The sequence below is a fragment of the Schistocerca gregaria genome, chromosome 9 (assembly GCF_023897955.1).
Source record: "Schistocerca gregaria isolate iqSchGreg1 chromosome 9, iqSchGreg1.2, whole genome shotgun sequence".
Classification (NCBI taxonomy): Eukaryota; Metazoa; Arthropoda; class Insecta; order Orthoptera; family Acrididae; genus Schistocerca; species Schistocerca gregaria.
The window spans coordinates 242510256-242529509 of NC_064928.1; the positions used below are offsets into that span (position 1 = coordinate 242510256).

At 46.9% G+C, this 19254-nt stretch overlaps 1 protein-coding gene across 1 annotated transcript in view; it reads left to right on the forward strand.

Moving 5' to 3' along the window:
* Positions 1-700: 700 nt before the first annotated feature.
* LOC126291537 (melanopsin-like) overlaps positions 701-19254 on the forward strand; it is a 254604-nt gene continuing 236050 nt past the window's right edge. Inside the window, exons 1-2 of the mRNA XM_049985038.1 lie at positions 701-711; positions 10304-10492. Of these exons, the coding sequence (XP_049840995.1) occupies positions 701-711; positions 10304-10492 (200 nt within the window). The remainder of the gene's footprint in view (positions 712-10303; positions 10493-19254) is intronic.

Consider the following 19254-nt stretch of genomic DNA (forward strand, 5'->3'; position numbering starts at 1 on the left):
TTTTCGTACTGGAAGCTTTTTTACAGCACCTAATTTTCTCTCTTCATTCATACGTTGTGCTACAGAAGAATGTTGAAAATTAGTCGCAATGGTAAAACGAAGGATGATGAGGTTCTTCGCAGAATGGGAGAAGAAAGGAACACACGGTAAACATTGACAGTAAGAAGAGGCTGGACGATAGGACATCTGTTAAGGGGTCAGGGAATAACTTCTGTAGTACTAGAGGGAGCTGCGGAGGATAAAAACTGTCACTGGACTAAATCGAACATGTAATTATTTAATATGTTGTCTGTAAGTGCTACTCTGATACAAAGTTGGTACAGGAGAAGAATTCATTGTGGGGCATACCAAACCAGTCAGAAGATTCGTATCCCGAAAACACTCTGCGCGTGATTTGAAATCGACGCGGTATTCTTTCTCTCGCTTGTGAGTACAGCATCGCTGCTAAGGGGAGTCAGTGAGGCGGTGGGGGCTCCGTGTCAGCGCCGGAGCGGGAGGCAGTGCTGCCAACTTCCGTGTAATCACTGCCCCTCACAGTGTTTGTCACCGGGTCGACAGACTCGGTGTGCGGTGGTGAAGACGCGGCTGTGGTCTGGACTGTGGCGAAGTGGAAACTGAGTCCCGAGTTTGCTCAGCAGACTTCGTGACTCACCTCGATGAGACGTCGTTTTACGGAGCAGAATTGTTCGCAACCGGGACGATGGCGAATGGGTAATTCAAGGTAAATACGCCAGCTGCCGAGACAGGTAAGCCTGTGTTTGAGCGTCTGCAGAAGTTTTAACGCGGTTATACATTTGGCTTGCCGACGAGATGATTCCGGCTCGTTAAACTTTGAAATGACTGCCGATAGCCAATCTGGCCGCAATTACAAAAGGTCCTCGTCCTCTGCGCTTGGCGATTACTTGTTTTCCGCAGTAAAAGTGTGTAGGGTGTAAATTTCATTCACTGATTAACGCTTGAAACGATGTGACGGGCTCCGCCGCAGCACGGGTCATATGTCCATCATTAGTTTTTTAATTTTCCCCGCAGCGGAGTGTGCGCCGATCTGAACCCATCTGACAGTTTAAAACTGTGCTCCGGGCCGGGATTCAAAGTGGGGCCTTCCCCTTTCCCGGGGGTGGATGCGAGCTACGACTCACGACTGCCCGCCACAGCCCAGACTCTCTTCCGGTTGTCAGCACCGCCTTACGTAGGGCTCTCAGGAAACTTTTTGCCAGGTAGTGTGTATGGATAGTCCTCAGATGCTCATAAAATACGGGTTGGAAAGCTTTCTGTCGAGTGGTAGGGTAACAATTAGCCATTGCCCCGTCCATTCGTTGAAGGTGCGTGTAATTACAACCAAAATCAGTGGACTATTCACTCTCGTCATTCTGATCATTAACATAGAAAAAGTGTGGGAATTCCGAGGGGACCAAACTGCTGAGGGCATCGGTCCCTAAACTTACACACTGCTGAAACTAACTTATCCCAAGAACAACACACACACGCATTAACATCCGTTGGAGGTCTATATTAACGCTACAGTGAGCCTTTATAACAAGACAGTTTAATACGCAGAAGCAATAGCACGATAGGGAATTTCAGTGTGCAAGTGAAACTAAATGTGGCTGCTAACACGAACATCATTCTTACATTCTTATAAAGATTACTAGGAAGTGCGTTACGCTCGAATTAAATAAAAGAAGTAAATGGCTTAGCGCGAGACTGTCGGATCTCCTACGGTATGTGTTCTCTGTGTTATCCACTCCTTAACCTTGTCCTTCGACAAATACCGCCTGAAAGTTCCTGAAACTGCTGTAATTAATGTCGTTCCACATGTTGTGATTAATTTTCGCTACATTACGCTCTTGGCGTATACTGTTGCAGTTGCAAGGGACAGTCAAACGAAAACCGGACACCCCAAACAACGAGATCGTGGAGTGGTTCCATTCAAATGTAATCACCACACGCTGCAAGACGTGTTTGTTCCACTGGGAGACAAGGCGAAAATTCATCAGAACATATAATACGGCATAATTACAGCGCTTACTCGTTCCTCGGGCAGCCGCACGTCTTTCGGTGGGCGAAATTATTTGGCTCCGTGACGAATGAACGCCTCAAGCTCGAACAGCACAAACATTTCACATGTCGCACAGAAGTGTCGCCACTAAGCCCTCACACCTAAAATGTGATAACAGAGTTCGCATGACTTTGGTGCTTAAGTGTTAACTGTTACGTTACTCGCTAATTGACTTGATATTATAATACTCGTGCCGTTTAGCGCATTAAAAATGGATAAATGCGTGATATTATTCCAATAAGATCACAGCTCATATTTTCATATTGTATTCAAACATTATGAATCACCTCGAAGGGAACTATCTATTGATACGTAATCAGCATGGTTTGAGAAAACATCGTTCCTGTACAACGCAGCTAGCTCTTTATTCGCACGAAGTAATGGCCGCTATTGACAGGGGATCTCAAGTTGATTCCGTATTTCTAGAATTCCGGAAAGCTATTGAAACGTTCCTCACAAGCGACTTCTAATCAAGCTGCGTGCCGATGGGGTATCGTCTCAGTTGTGCGACTGGATTCGTAATTTCCTGTCAGGAAGGTCGCAGTTCGTAGTAATAAACGGCAAATTAGCGAGTAAAATTGAAGTGATATCAGGTGTTCCCCAGGGAAGCGTCCTGGGACCTCTGCTGTTCCTGATCTATATAAATGACCTGGGTGACAATCTGAGCAGTTCTCTTAGGTTGTTCGGAGATGATGCTGTAATTTACCGTCTAGTAAGGTCATCCGAAGACCAGTATCAGTTGCAAAGCGATTTAGAAAAGTTTGCTCTATGGTGTGGCAGGTGGCAGTTGACGCTAAATAATGAAACGAGTGAGGTGATCCACATGAGTTCCAAAAGAAATCCGTTGGAATGCGATTACTCGATAAATAGTACAATTCTCAAGGATGTCAATTCAACTAAGTACCTGGGTGTTAAAATTACGAACAACTTCAGTTGGAAGGACCACTTAGATAATATTGTCGGGAAGGCGAGCCAAAGGTTGCGTTTCATTGGCAGGACACTTAGAAGGTGCAACAAGTCCACTAAAGAGACCGCTTACACTACACTCGTTCGTCCTCTGTTAGAATATTGCTGCGCGATGTGGGATCCTTACCAGGTGGGATTGCGGAGGACATCGAAAGGGTGCAAAAAATGGCAGCTCGTTTTGTATTATCATGTAATAGGGGAGAGAGTGTGGCAGATATGATACGCGAGTTGGGATGGATGTCATTAAAGCAAAGACGTTTTTCGTCACGGCGAGATCTATTTACGAAATTTCAGTCACGAACTATCACTTCCGAATGCGAAAATATTTTGTTGAGCCTAACCTCCATAGGTAGGAATAATCAAAATAAAATAAGAGAAATCAGAGCTCGAACAGAAAGGTGTAGGTGTTCGTTTTTCCCGCGCGCTTTTCGGGAGTGGAATGGTAGAGAGATAGTATGATTGTGGTTCGATGAATCCTCTGCCAAGCACTTAAATGTGAATTGCAGAGTAATTGTAGATGTAGATGAAATACTCTACATCCTAGTAAGTCTTTATACAGTGAAGCCTAAGTACGTGTCCACAGGTGCGACCTGACGGTGAAGGTGGGGCCACTCCTCAGGACGTCCCAAGTTTCTCGAGGTTCGTCAGGACTCACCCGATGTTTGCGTGACCTGATGTTTCTATTTTCTCCTGCTGTTCCACCTGCCAGGCCTCTTTGCCCTAGATTTCTATTAATATTAATTTAAAATTTATCCACAAAACGTACGTCTCCCTCCTTTACTCATCCATATTTCGATTTTTGTATTGTTAATTGTTAATTTTGGGTCGCTCAGTGTGCGTACGACTCGCGACTCTGTCGCCAGGCTGCCTTTGGATTATATCAGAGCGAAGTGCGGGGCTAAAGGCGGTAAGGATAACTGAAAACTGCATGATGAATGTAGAGCCGCTCTTACCGAATGAAGGTTGTTATTGTGAGGTTGGAGAAGGTTAGAGAGCAACATCAAATGTTGTGAACTTCGAGTTAATATATGCAGGAATGCAGTTCGTCTCGGTGTGTTGTTAGTGGAAGAAAACTACTCTTAGTGTAAGCTGGTCATTGGCTAAGTGAGGCAGTACAGAACTTTTGTTATGGTGTACACCTTACCGCCATCAGAGGTACAGGACTGCGGAAACCACCTGTACGTTACCGAAGGTGAGAACAAACAGCGTCGAGAACTAATGTACCGATGACGTTCGGAGACAATGGTTCAACGCAAGGAAGAGCTTTCAGATTCCTTGTAGCTCTTGGGCTATTGCAGTTTTGTGACTGTCGCTTTCTCGCCTTCTCGCACATAAACAATTTCTTTTGCCTCTAGAAAATTTCTCCTGTCTCAGTCGCCATGCCAGTGGCTTAGTGCATCTTTATCTGCCGAATCGTGCCGTGTGCACACACTGGGACAGGAGGGATAGTCGCAGACGACAGACAGTACAAGCTCAGCTCACTCTCAATATTAACCAAGTTTGACTCCGCACGGCACAGTTCTGCACAGCGAGCGTTTATTCTTGTAAGAAGGAACAGGAACACAACAATCAGTCGGAACCCCTATTAGTTTTTATTACTGTTTCATATCCAAGTTTCAGCTACAAATATCCATCTCCAGTGCATCTCACTGAGTGATAACCCAACAAATTCACAGGAGTACGTGTCACAATAGGACTTTACTACAATTAAGACGGCTATTTATAGCTCAAATCTTGATGTGTAAGAGTAGTGAAAACCTATGGAGTTGCGACTGATTGCAGTATTTCTTCCCTTCCTTTAAGTATATTCTTCAATAAGAATGCAAAAACTGCCATTTTGGACACCATTAGTACACAGTATCAGATTACTCGCTACCTGAAGTGACGCCATTAGGCATTTTGACGAGTTTTGCGGCACACAAAAGTGAAACGTGCACTTCGCACATGTCAGACTAGTTTAAAGTTCCTGAAACTGCTCTAATTAATGCTGTATTGTATGTTCTGATGAATTTTCGCCTCGTCTCCCAGTGGGACAAACACGTCTTACGGCGTGTGGTGATTACTTTTGGATGGAACCATTCCGCGGTCTCGTTGTTTGGGGTGTCCGGTTTTCGTTTGACTGTCCGTTGCAACAGCAACACTATACGCCAAGAGCGTAATGTAGCGAAAATTCTTCTGAACATGTGGTACGACATTAATTACAGCAGTTTCAGAAACTATGTCTAGTTTGTCGTAAGCGTAATGCACGTTTCAGTTTCTTACGGCACAAAAATGGTCGAGTTGCGTATTGAGACGACTTCAGGCGGTATTTGTCGAGAAAATTTGAGGAAGCGTGGCCTCTTTGTTTTTTAGTAGTGGCCAGCGTTACCTCCCTGCTGCTACAGTTGCACTAGTTCTTAATTCAAAACAGTTTTGTTTGCGGTAGACAGACAAGGTTAAGGCGTTGTTAACACAGGGAACACACCCCATCCGTGATCCGACCGTTTCGCCCTAAACCATTTACTTCTTTTATTTGATTCGGGAGTAACGCACTTCCTACCAATCTTTATAAGAATGATGTTCGTGTTAGCAGCCACATTTAGTTTCACTTGCACACTGAAATTCCCCATCGTTCTATTGCTTTTGCGTATTAAACTGTCATGTTATAAAGGCTCACTGTAGCGTTAATGATTGTTTAAGTAATAATATAGACGGCAACGGATGTTAATGCGTGTGTGTGTTGTTCATGGGATAAGTTAGTTTCAGTAGTGTGTAAGTTTAGGGCCCGATGCCCTCAGCAGGGCCCGATGCCCTCTCGGAATTCCCACACTTTTGAACACTTTTTCTATGTTAATCACTCAGAATGACGAGAGGGAATAGTCCACTGATTTTGGTTGTAATTACACGAACCTTCAACGAATGGACGGGACAATGACTAATTGTTACCCTACCACTCGGCAGAAAGCTTTCCAACCCGTATTTTATGAACATCTGAGGACAATCCATACAGACTACCTGGCAAAAAGTTTCCTGAGACCCCTACGTAAGGCGGTGCTGACAGCCACACGTGACAAGAGGCGGACACGCCAGTATGAATCGATGCGGGGAGTGTCGTGTCTTCAGTAGAGGCGCAGAATGAGAGGTCATTAGCTTCGGACGTGGAGTAGTCACTGGGTGTTACCTCAGTAACGAAACCGCCAGCGACGTCACAACTCTTCTGTGGCTGCCCAAGCTGACTGCCGCTACAGTGCCGGTATAGGGAGAGGGTGGCCAACCGGACGATACGGCGGCCATTTTTCTGCCAAACTGCGGGCGGGAATTTTGAATGGTCAGTAGTGGAGTACACACTCACCGAATCAAAAGCACAAGACAATATGGCGAAATCATTCGTTAATGGCTTTGTTTATAAGAATAATGTGTTTTAATAATTTTCACACATCCAATTTACAGGTCTGTTTTCAAATTTAACTACGTATATTGCAAGTTGTTTTATATGTAGTAAAAAGCAAAAACGACTTACTTCGCATACATAAGAGTACTTAGTTGGTTTCCACAAGGCTCCTGTTTAATTTATGTCAGGACTGTTGACTGCGACTGCCCACTGCTTTCGTCTTACTTCATTGCGTGGAAATGCTAACATGCGAAATACACCTTAGCCTCTATTGGAACAACCAAATGGAGCACAACCTGGCATCGTTTACGAACGTCTGCAGAACGAATTACATATGTCAAAAACAATACTGTACAATTACTAACGTGTTTACTTCAAACATGTAGGCCTACCGACTTCGTCACAAAACGCTTCATTATTTCAACTCGTATTTAAGATCGCAAACGCTAATTACGTACTAAAAACGATATACAACTAAATCGAACATGCATGCACAACGCATTACAAGTCTCTTAATAATTCAAATACCTTTTAATCGTTTGCAAAAGTCCTCTGAACTTCAATTCAACTCAAAAGCACGGCGTACATAGAAAGCGCGAGAGACGTTTGGGGCCATTTTTCTGCCAATGCTAATCAACCAATCACGGGAAATTTCACCTATGGCCACTCTCTTCCTATACAGGGCAGGGACCGCCGCGCACCGCAGAGGCTGGTTGTACAATACAGCACTAAGTCAGCGGAAGCAATCGCTCCTGAGTTCCAAAGTGCTACCAGCAGTCCACCCAGCACAATGACTGTGCATACGGAGCGCAGAAGTGTGCGGCAGAGCAGGTCTTCATAACTTTTCTGTAGTCGATGCTAAGAGGCGACTCAGGTGTCGTAAACAGCCACGCTACTGGGCACTGGATGACTGGAAACCGGTGGTTCCTGGTGACGAATCACACTGTACCCTGTAGCAATCCGAAGTAGGTGTCTAGATTTCGCGAATGCCTGGAGAACGTTACCTGTCATCAAGTCTTGTGGGGACTGGGTAGTCTTAGGTGTGGGCTGTTTTTGTGTTTTTCGTGGCTACTGCGTTCCTCTAAAGATAACGCTAACTGAGGAAGGATGTGGACACAGTTTTACAGCGCTGTGTGCTGGCTACAGTAGAGGAACTGGTCGGAGATTACTGGCGGGTAAGCACGGAAACGCTCCCCGTCATAAAGCAGTACCTGTGAGGCAACGGTCTGAGGACACTGGCCTGCTCAGAGCCCTGACCTCAACCCAGTGGGACGCCTGTGGGACGAGTCGGAAGCTCAGCATCCCCCCAGACCCCAGCGTCCGATATCACTGCCTCCGCTGCTTTCAGTTTTTGAGGGTGTATGGGCTGTCAGTCGTCCACAGACATTCGGCCAGTCTACTAAACTGTCCCCAGCAGAATTGAGACACCGCACATCAGTGTCCAGAAACAGCAGTCTGTATACTTCTGCTAGTGTAATCCTTATTCTTTTCTACTAATTTCCCGTATGCGCTCCGGCTATTTTCACTAATAATCTGGTATTGTGGCTTAGATGCAGTCAAAATGGCGGTTTTATCTTTCGTTCTTATTGAAGGATATATTCAGACTGTTAGGGGAAGAGTAGAAATACAGCAACTAGTCGTAACCCCACGGTTTTCATTACTCTTTCATATCCAGGTTTCAGCTAAAAACAGCCATCTCCATTGTACAGGTGCGTTTCCTCCAGCCTGTACACCAATGAAGTCGTACCGTGACATGTACTGCTGTGCATGCGTTGTACGTTAATAAGTTAATCGTGTGAAGCTGTGCCTTGTTCCGTAAATATTGAGCATGTGCGTTGTCGCAAAACATAGGAAGTGCGCTTCAAAGCTGTTCCCAGACAGTTTAACAGCCTTCACTTAGTCCTCGTGCAAATATGTCTTAACTTCAAAATCAACACCAAATCAGGACAGACATATGCACCACCTAAGTTTTAGCCACATCTCGTCTTTTAAAAACTTTTAAATCGTTTCATTAATCTTCCTGTGAAGGTGAAACAGAAATAAAAAAGCTCTCGCAAGTTTAGCGAACTGTGACGGAAAATCTTTTTATTCACCTCAGTACAGACAACTGTAAGACATCTGAAACCAGTAATGGATTGATTTAAACAAAGAGTTGTAACCTCCCCCTCATTTACCGACCTTAATGACAATGAAAAATTAAACCGCGTGTATCTAATGGAAATTTGGGAAAAGGAATCGTCACCGAAGTTAATTTGTCGGTAAAGAGGGAGGAAAGGGTTACATCTTAATGAAAGGAAAAAAGCAAATGAAACTGGTGGAAATTAATTTTGAAAAGCGGTAAAGTTAACAAAGAAAGTAAATGTGCGGTCGTTAAGTTAACAATTAACTGGCGTTAATTAGATATTTGAGATTTGGGGAAAATTACTGTCACCAGTCCTATGGACAACTACTATAATAACTGAAAAAGAAAGGCTGTTGCACATATAATTAGCACTAAAAGCGTGGCAACTGAAGGTTGACACGTGTTATGTGAAAACTGAATGTTTGTCAGAAGTAATAAATTTCGCTACACTCTGACTTAATTTAGCAAAAGAATTATTAAAACCGGAAAACTGAAAGTTAATTTAGTGACTGAAATTAATAGTGAACTTTGTTTCTGAAACACTATGAAATTCAATAAAGTAAGGTTAGTCTTGGGCTACCTCAACAATCATTTCAAATGCTACTTGAATCTACGCAATTTAGAAATAAGAGATTTAACTTTGAACTTGACTTAAACGATTCTGAACAATTAACAATAGTAAAATTTAGTACGTACCAAGCTGAGCTGCAGTCACAGGTAAGCTAAAATATGGTAACAAAACTCGCACTCTTAATTTGTGCTTGTGTAATCTAAATATTGTAGCCAGCTATGAATACTTTAACATAACTTTGAAATTAAAGCAGTGAAATGGAATGACATTACTTTAATGCTGGCGTTTGAATTTCAGCAACACTCGGGTTCATTCCGGAAAAGGAACGGACCCTGCTTGGTAAAGCAATTGGGACAATGAGCAACAAAAGTTCATGCTAAGTTGCTGTAATTTTGTGAGGCAAATGGAACAGTTTGAAAAGCTGAGGTCTGCCATACAGTTCTAAAACTTTACGTGCTTCCAGTCTTCCTTGTTGGTTGATTGAAGGTTTGAAGTCGTCGGTCGAGGAGGTGGCGACAGTCAGTCACTGTCGGCCGTCGCTGTTGCAGAAGCTGGATGTTGGCGCACCTTCTTCTCGACACTGTCACCAGGCGAAACGGGCTCTTGATGTGCGCCAGCTAATTGCTTCCCGTCCGCGACACCGTGTCAGAAACTATTATAGCAAGTCGACGCAATTACATGCTGCCAAACCCCGAAAGTGCGGCAACTCGCGGGAGCGTCACTCAACACACCTGCTCCACCGTCCTACTCCATCCAGACTCTCTCTGCCAGCGCTCCATGAGGCAAAGTTAACACTACCAAAGATCCTAAACACTTTGGTTCCCCACACGACCTATCGATGTATATCGTTCGATAGCATATTGTTCCCTAGACCAGCGTAAAAATACAAATAATATTTACAAAACAAACCAATTATACATCGACACAGATGCATAAATACATATATAGACATATAGTAAAACATTTACAATATATAAAGACACAAAAATGTTATATCTTGAGGTAACAAAATAAGGAAAAAAAATTATAGTACAATGGATGGAAATAGGGGGATATGCATTTCCGGCGTTACAAAGTTTCAAAGGAAACCTGTGGCTGCTTCCCGTCTAAATTGTAAACATTATAGCTGAACTAAAATTACTCTCCTCATCTGAGCTTTCCACAGGATCATTGTAAAAGTAGCTTGTGCATATGAATTTCGGCCTCTTAATCAAGTGTCCAGGGAGCGAGGAGAGTGCAGCGCTGCGCTTCACACTCTGACTCGTACGGTACGGTCAGTGATGCGCGACGTGAGCCAGCAGCTCTGGCGCACGCCTGCTCCTTCCTGTGTGCGGACGGTGTCGCCTGCTCCAGCGACGGGCCAGTTCTGAAGGTCGTCCGTGTCAACAAAGTGTTTGGTGTGAGGTGAGGTCTTGACTCAACCAGTGGGTACACAGAAAAACGTAAGAATTCCTGTCTGTACATTAACTGTACCTTATGCACGCTGTTCGCTGTTTTATATGCACTGAAGTACATCAACAATGTAGTAACTCACTGCGATTCGTGAAATCACATGGGACACCCGACGTACATTTCGTTTTAGTGCTGCTAGCTCTCTCTCTCTGTCTCTGTTTCTGTCTCTCTCTCTCTCTCTCTCTCTCTCTCTCTCTCTGTGAGTGAGTGTGTGTGTGTGTGTGTTGTGGTGGAGGGGGGGGGGGGGGGGGGTTGATCTGTCAGAGATCAGGCACGCTTTGTATGCGCGCACTTTGTTTGTTATTCTTCGGGGACTTGCCCTGAATTATGGAAATGCTACAAACCGAAAGTGCAGCCTCTGCGGATGCCACGAAAGCACTGAACAGAAGGCAATATTTTGCTAGCGAAACCGGATTGTGTTTTCGTATAATGACAGCGCGCAAGAACGCGTCTCCTGACTGATGCACCCTTTATCATGGACTCGCATGATGCTACATAATGACGTCATTCGAGTTTGGTGAAGGATGCCGCTCCAGTTCCACGTCAGTCATCAGCCAATTGTCGCTCTAAGATATCCGTGGCAAAGATAGCGTGACTTTCTTCAGTAAACACATTAATCTTTTTTCTATTTTTTTGGTTACCAAGCACACACACACACAAACAGCTGCCATCGTTGAGTGGTTCTGAACGAGCTCTTCGGATGGGGTGCCTTTGTTGTAAGGGAGTTGCGCCACCCCTTCTGCCCCTGCCCTGCCCAGCCCTCCTGCAAGCTCACCGGACCTTACTCTGCCACGTGGATGTCCCGCTCCGCCTCCATACGTACCGCTCACGCAGTAACAAGTAACAGGTGACAACGAGCCGTCACTGGGGCTCAGCCAGCCAGGGGCAGTGGATCGGCAACACAAAAGAAAACAGTTTTCGATTATGCGCGCTCATGAACCTGCATCTAAAATGAGTTCCGGAGAATAAAAGCAACTGTTTGAAGACTACTGGGGGTATTAGGCCGTAGCGCAACGCATAATTCTGTGCGTAGCTTTTCGTCTTGCAGTTGAGCCGTGGCGCCATTGAGTCAGCAGCCTGTTGTGTCTGGCGCCACTGGCTCAGGTCTCGTATCGACTAGCCCTACTGCGGCCTCATTCTGTGCGTAGCTTTTCGTCTTGCAGTTGAGCCGTGGCGCCATTGAGTCAGCAGCCTGTTGTGTCTGGCGCCACTGGCTCAGGTCTCGTATCGACTAGCCCTACTGCGGCCTCATTCTGTGCGTAGCTTTTCGTCTTGCAGTTGAGCCGTGGCGCCATTGAGTCAGCAGCCTGTTGTGTCTGGCGCCACTGGCTCAGGTCTCGTATCGACTAGCCCTACTGCGGCCTCATTCTGTGCGTAGCTTTTCGTCTTGCAGTTGAGCCGTGGCGCCATTGAGTCAGCAGCCTGTTGTGTCTGGCGCCACTGGCTCAGGTCTCGTATCGACTAGCCCTACTGCGGCCTCATTCTGTGCGTAGCTTTTCGTCTTGCAGTTGAGCCGTGGCGCCATTGAGTCAGCAGCCTGTTGTGTCTGGCGCCACTGGCTCAGGTCTCGTATCGACTAGCCCTACTGCGGCCTCATTCTGTGCGTAGCTTTTCGTCTTGCAGTTGAGCCGTGGCGCCATTGAGTCAGCAGCCTGTTGTGTCTGGCGCCACTGGCTCAGGTCTCGTATCGACTAGCCCTACTGCGGCCTCATTCTGTGCGTAGCTTTTCGTCTTGCAGTTGAGCCGTGGCGCCATTGAGTCAGCAGCCTGTTGTGTCTGGCGCCACTGGCTCAGGTCTCGTATCGACTAGCCCTACTGCGGCCTCATTCTGTGCGTAGCTTTTCGTCTTGCAGTTGAGCCGTGGCGCCATTGAGTCAGCAGCCTGTTGTGTCTGGCGCCACTGGCTCAGGTGTCGTATCGACTAGCCCTACTGCGGCCTCATTCTGTGCGTAGCTTTTCGTCTTGCAGTTGAGCCGTGGCGCCATTGAGTCAGCAGCCTGTTGTGTCTGGCGCCACTGGCTCAGGTCTCGTATCGACTAGCCCTACTGCGGCCTCATTCTGTGCGTAGCTTTTCGTCTTGCAGTTGAGCCGTGGCGCCATTGAGTCAGCAGCCTGTTGTGTCTGGCGCCACTGGCTCAGGTCTCGTATCGACTAGCCCTACTGCGGCCTCATTCTGTGCGTAGCTTTTCGTCTTGCAGTTGAGCCGTGGCGCCATTGAGTCAGCAGCCTGTTGTGTCTGGCGCCACTGGCTCAGGTGTCGTATCGACTAGCCCTACTGCGGCCTCATTCTGTGCGTAGCTTTTCGTCTTGCAGTTGAGCCGTGGCGCCATTGAGTCAGCAGCCTGTTGTGTCTGGCGCCACTGGCTCAGGTCTCGTATCGACTAGCCCTACTGCGGCCTCATTCTGTGCGTAGCTTTTCGTCTTGCAGTTGAGCCGTGGCGCCATTGAGTCAGCAGCCTGTTGTGTCTGGCGCCACTGGCTCAGGTCTCGTATCGACTAGCCCTACTGCGGCCTCATTCTGTGCGTAGCTTTTCGTCTTGCAGTTGAGCCGTGGCGCCATTGAGTCAGCAGCCTGTTGTGTCTGGCGCCACTGGCTCAGGTCTCGTATCGACTAGCCCTACTGCGGCCTCATTCTGTGCGTAGCTTTTCGTCTTGCAGTTGAGCCGTGGCGCCATTGAGTCAGCAGCCTGTTGTGTCTGGCGCCACTGGCTCAGGTCTCGTATCGACTAGCCCTACTGCGGCCTCATTCTGTGCGTAGCTTTTCGTCTTGCAGTTGAGCCGTGGCGCCATTGAGTCAGCAGCCTGTTGTGTCTGGCGCCACTGGCTCAGGTCTCGTATCGACTAGCCCTACTGCGGCCTCATTCTGTGCGTAGCTTTTCGTCTTGCAGTTGAGCCGTGGCGCCATTGAGTCAGCAGCCTGTTGTGTCTGGCGCCACTGGCTCAGGTCTCGTATCGACTAGCCCTACTGCGGCCTCATTCTGTGCGTAGCTTTTCGTCTTGCAGTTGAGCCGTGGCGCCATTGAGTCAGCAGCCTGTTGTGTCTGGCGCCACTGGCTCAGGTCTCGTATCGACTAGCCCTACTGCGGCCTCATTCTGTGCGTAGCTTTTCGTCTTGCAGTTGAGCCGTGGCGCCATTGAGTCAGCAGCCTGTTGTGTCTGGCGCCACTGGCTCAGGTCTCGTATCGACTAGCCCTACTGCGGCCTCATTCTGTGCGTAGCTTTTCGTCTTGCAGTTGAGCCGTGGCGCCATTGAGTCAGCAGCCTGTTGTGTCTGGCGCCACTGGCTCAGGTCTCGTATCGACTAGCCCTACTGCGGCCTCATTTCCAATACCTATGAGGAAGAGCGGGTGTCTGTGGGTTGTGTCCTCACGAGCTGCGCAGGGAGGGCCCGCAGAGCGGGGATACCGGAGTACCCAAAAAGGCAAGCAGGAGTAGTCCGCTTAATTACAGGCCCATATCACTAACGTCGATTTGCAGCAGGGTTTTAGAACATATACTGTATTCGAACACTATGAAGTACCTCGAAGAAAACCATTTATTGACATATAGTCAGCACGGAATCAGAAAATATCACTCTTGTCAAACACAACTAGCTCTTTATACTCATGAAGTAATAAGTGCTATCGACAGGGGATGTCAAATTGATTACATATTTTTAGATTTCCAAAAGGCTTTCGACACCGTTCCTCACAAGCGTCTTCTAATCAAACTGCGTGCCTACGGAGTATCGCCTCAGTTGTGCGACTGCATTCGTAATTTCCTCTCAGAGAGGTCACAGTCCCTAGGAATAGACGGAAAGTCATCGAGTAAAACAGAAGTAATATCCGGCGTTCCCCAAGGAAGTGTTATAGGCCCTCTATTGTTCCTGATCTATATTAACGACATAGGAGACTATCTGAATAGCAGTCTTATATTGTTTGTAGATGATGCTGTCATTTACCGTCTTGTAAAGTCATCAGATGATCAAAGTGACCTGCAAAATGATTTAGATAAGATATCTGCATGGTGAGAAAAGTGGCATTAGACCCTGAATAAAGAAAAGTGCGAAGTTATTCACCTGAGTACTAAAAGAAATCAGATAAATTTCGATTACGCGATAAGTCACACAAATCTGAGGGCTGTAAGTTCAACTAAATACTTAGGGATTACAATTACAAATAACATAAATTGGTAGGATCACATAGATAATATTGTGGGTAGAGCAGTCCAAAGACTGTGATTCACTGGCAGAAGACTTAGAAGGTGCAACAGGTCTACCAAAGAAACTGCTTACACCACGCTTGTCCGACCTATTCTGGAGTATTGCTGGGCGGTGTGGGATTGGCAGGAGGTGGGACTGACTGAATACATCGAAAAATAACAAAGAAGGGCAGCTCGATTTGTATTATCGCGAAATAGGGGAGATAGTGTCATAGACACGATCCTTGAGATGGAGTGGCAATCACGATAAAGTAAGAGAAATCAGGGCTCGCACAGAAAAATTTAAGTGCTCGTTTTTCTCACGTGCCGTTCGAGAGTGGAACGGTAGAGAGACAGCTTGAAGGTGGTTCATTGAACCTTCAGTCAGGCACTTTATTGTGAATAGCAGAGTAATCATGTAGATCTAGATGTAGACATTAATTTAAAATTACTGGGGATAGTGCAGCGGATGTGGTTGGCACCCTTCAGATCCAACGTAGCCAGTTTAGTTAAGAAGTCCAACCACATTTTACGCAACCCCAAGGTTTTGATTTTTTTTGGGGTGGGGGTGGCTCGAACCATCTAGTTTTACTAGATAACTGACTTTGAACTAAAATTGTAGCGATCACCCAGTGCAACCAGTGTGTTTCTCCCGAACTCGCGCATAGAGAGAAACCTTAGCACGTCACAAATGGTTTTCTCGACCCAGCGAAGCTCGCAAATGGGCATTTCTCGCCCGTAGCAGCCCGCACACTGCTGTTCTTACAATACGACGATTGAGTCGTGGACGTCCACAGCCTCGTCTAAGTGTGTGAGAACGTTCTCGTCGCCACTGATACCAGCACCGTCGCACAACTGATGCAGTGTGTCCAGCTTGCGTGGCAGTTCTCTGAAAGAACAATCCCTCCACTCGGAATGTCATAATTTGACGCCTTTCAAATTCGCTCAGTTGGCTGTAAGCAACACGAGTGCAACTCCATGGCAGAGTTGTCTGCTTGCTTCACAGGTCTGCACCACACTGAGCCTCATGGTCAGAGAGTAGACAGGTAGACATGGATGGCGCTCTGGTAGCTATGAAACTAAGAGACCTGTCGGCAGACGACGCTGAAACGATTGTAAGTGAACCTTATATCCCGCAGGTAGAATGTGCCGTTATCGGATCAAATCGATGTCGTCTTTCCAGGTGTACTATTATTTTTCAGGCAGTGTATTTCGTGTTGAAGAGGCTGAAATGGGGAATCAATGACAATTTCCCGGAGGACTTGATTCTGTTCGCAGGTAATCTTCAGATTCTGTTTTCACGTCAGGGGTCTGTGTGGTGGGATTGACGTGCGAGTGCCGTTAATATTTAACACCCAGGGACACGTGGCAGATGCCGGACGAGGCGCAAAAATTGCCTCTGAAAGTTTCAGCGGCGCTCCCGCGAGACCTGCGTCGTAACCGCAGGCCGTTAATTCTGGAGATTCCTGGAGAACCCCAGAAGCCGCACGCTGACGTCGTAGCCGTGGCGAGGAGACGGGCTGAAATAAAACTGTGTGTGTGTCCAGGTCTCGTTGGTGCCTCTTTCTCAGAGTCCCCGACGTCTCGCAGGTCAGCGTTTCTCGCAGATTACGTCCCATTAAATTTCGTTTCCTTTCGTTCTCGTTGTAAGCATTATTCGGTTCATGAGCGACGTGTTGCATCTACAGCCGAAAGAAGTGATAAACCTACTTCGGGGTAATAGCTTCTGCTCCACCGATCGCAACAGGTCACCTACGTGTCTGTACGTATTTATTTGTGAGTACAGCGGCTGCTTAGTATCCACACTTCAGTCTCCGCAGTGAAAAATTGTTAAAATGACTCTGAGCACTATGGGATTCAACATCTGAGGTCATCAGTCCCCTAGACTCAGAACTACTTAAACCTAACTAACCTAGGGACATCACACACATCCATGTCCGAGGCAGGATTCGAACCTGCGACCGTAACAGCAGCGCGGTTCCCGACTGAAGCACCTAGAACCGTTCGGTCACAGCATCCGGCTATCCGCAGTCACACTCTCGGTTCCTACCCTTCCTTCGACATCTGTCACCCGTCTTATAGGCGGTAGACCTGGAGTCCTCTGTAATCCTCGTTGACACTTTCTTTGGCCATCTGTTTCCGTTCATTCGTTCTAAGTGACCGTAGGAAGTAACGTCTTCCATCAACAGTATCCGTAACGTTCCCTTCCGCTACGCTGGTTTTCCTGATCTCTTCGTCTACAGCACTCGGCCTCCATCTACTGCCCGTGGTGTAGCGGTTAGCAGCACCACTGGCTCTAGACCGTGGGGATCCGGGTTCAACTCCCCGGCCCGGTCGCAGCCTCTCTCAGCTCGGGGACCGGCTGCCGGTGCTGCCCTAATCGCTGCAGACCGTCACAGACACGCACAGATCTCTGAAGTACGGGCAGACAGAAAAATCTAGCTTTACGCCTCGCCTCGCTCTGTCAACACCGGCATTGGACTGTTGACGACTGGAAACATGTTGCCTGATCTGGCGAATCTCGTTTCAAATTGTATCGACCGGATAGACGCGTATGGGTTTGGAGACAACCCCACGAATCAATAGAGAACTGTTCAAGCTGGTGGAGGTTCTGTAATCGTGTGGGGCGAGTGCAGTTGGAGTGATATGGGAACCCTGATACGTCTAGATACGACTCTGAGAGGTGACACGTAAGTAAGCATCCTGTCTGATCACCTGAGTCCATTCATGTAGACTGTTTATTCCGACGGACTTGGGCATTTCCAGCAGGGCAATGCGACACCACACACTTCCAGAATCGCTACAGAGTGGCTCCAGGAACACTCTTCTGAGTTTAAACACTTCCGGTGGCCCTTCAAACTCCCCAGACATGAACATTGTTCATCGAATCTGGGACTCCTTGCGACGTGCTGTCCCTAACATTGATCAGTTGTAGAATTTTGGAACACGTATTATGTTCGAGTATAATGACTTTTCTGGAGACTAGAAATCTACTCTGTAGGAATCAGCATGAGTTTCGAAAAAGACGGTCGTGTGAAACCCAGCTCGCGCTACACGTCCACCACACTCAGAGGGCCATAGACACGGATTCCCAGGTAGATGCCGTGTTTCTTGACTTCCGCAAGGCGTTCGATACAGTTCCCCACAGTCGTTTAATGAACAAAGTAAGAGCATATGGACTATCAGACCAATTGTGTGATTGGATTGAAGAGTTCCTAGATAACAGAACGCAGCAAGTCATTCTCAATGGGGAGAAGTCATCCGAAATAAGAGTGGTTTCAGGTGTGCCGCAGGGGAGTGTCATAGGACCGTTGCTATTCACGATGTACATAAATGACCTTGTGGATGACATCGGAAGTTCACTGAGGCTTTTTGCAGATGATGCTGTGGTGTATCGAGAGGTAGCAACAATTTAAAATTGTAGTGAAATGCAGGAGGATCAGCAGCGAATTGACGCATGGTGCAGGGAATGGCAATAGAATCTCAATGTAGACAAGTGTAATGTGCTGGGAATACATAGAAAGATAGATGCCTTATCATTTAGGTACAAAATAGCAGGTCAGCAACTGGAAACAGTTAATTCCATAAATTATCTGGGAGTACACATTAGGAGTTATTTAAAATGGAATGATCATATAAAGTTGATCGTCGATAATGCAGATGCCAGATTGAGATTCATTGGAAGAATCCTAAGGAAATGCAATCCGTAAACAAAGGAAGTAGGTTACGCTTATTCGCCCACTGCTTGAATACTGCTCGGCAGTGTGGGATCCGTACCAGATAGGGTTGATAGAAGAGATAAAGAAGATCCAATGGAGAGCAGCGCACTTCGTTACAGGATAATTTAGTAATCGCGAAAGCGTTACGAGGATGATAGATAAACTCCAGTGGAAGACTCTTCAGGAGAGACGCTCAGTAGCTCGGTACGGGCTTTCGTTAAAGTTTCGAGAACATACCTTCAACGAGGAGTCAAGCAGTATATTTCTCCCTCCTACGTATATCTCGCGAAGAGACCGCGAGGATAAAATCAGAGAGATTAGAGCCCACACAGAAGCATACCGACAATCCTTCTTTCCACGAACAATACGAGACTGGAATAGAATGGAGAACCGATAGAGATACTCACGGTACCCTCCGCCACACACCGTTGGGTGGCTTGCGGAGTATGAATGTAGATGTAGATGTAGATCCCTTCTTTTGGTCATGTTGTGCCACAAATTCTTTTTCTGCCCAATTCTATCGATTACCTCCTCGTCAGTTATTCGATCTACCCATGTACTCTTCTGCATGACTTTACACAAGTAACTTGACACGTACAACTTTACACAGAGCTAATTCGCGGCCATCGCGCACAGCTGCCTGCGCTGGTAGGACGACGTCGCAGGCAAAACAAATACTGCGCAGCAAACGCGAACTGACGCGATGCGCCTGTTGATGGCACGACCATTGCTTACGCACCGTTAGCGTCACAGTTATTAGCGATTCAAGTGTGACGGCATTTTGCCACAGAAGAAAGTTCGTTCGCCGAGCGAACA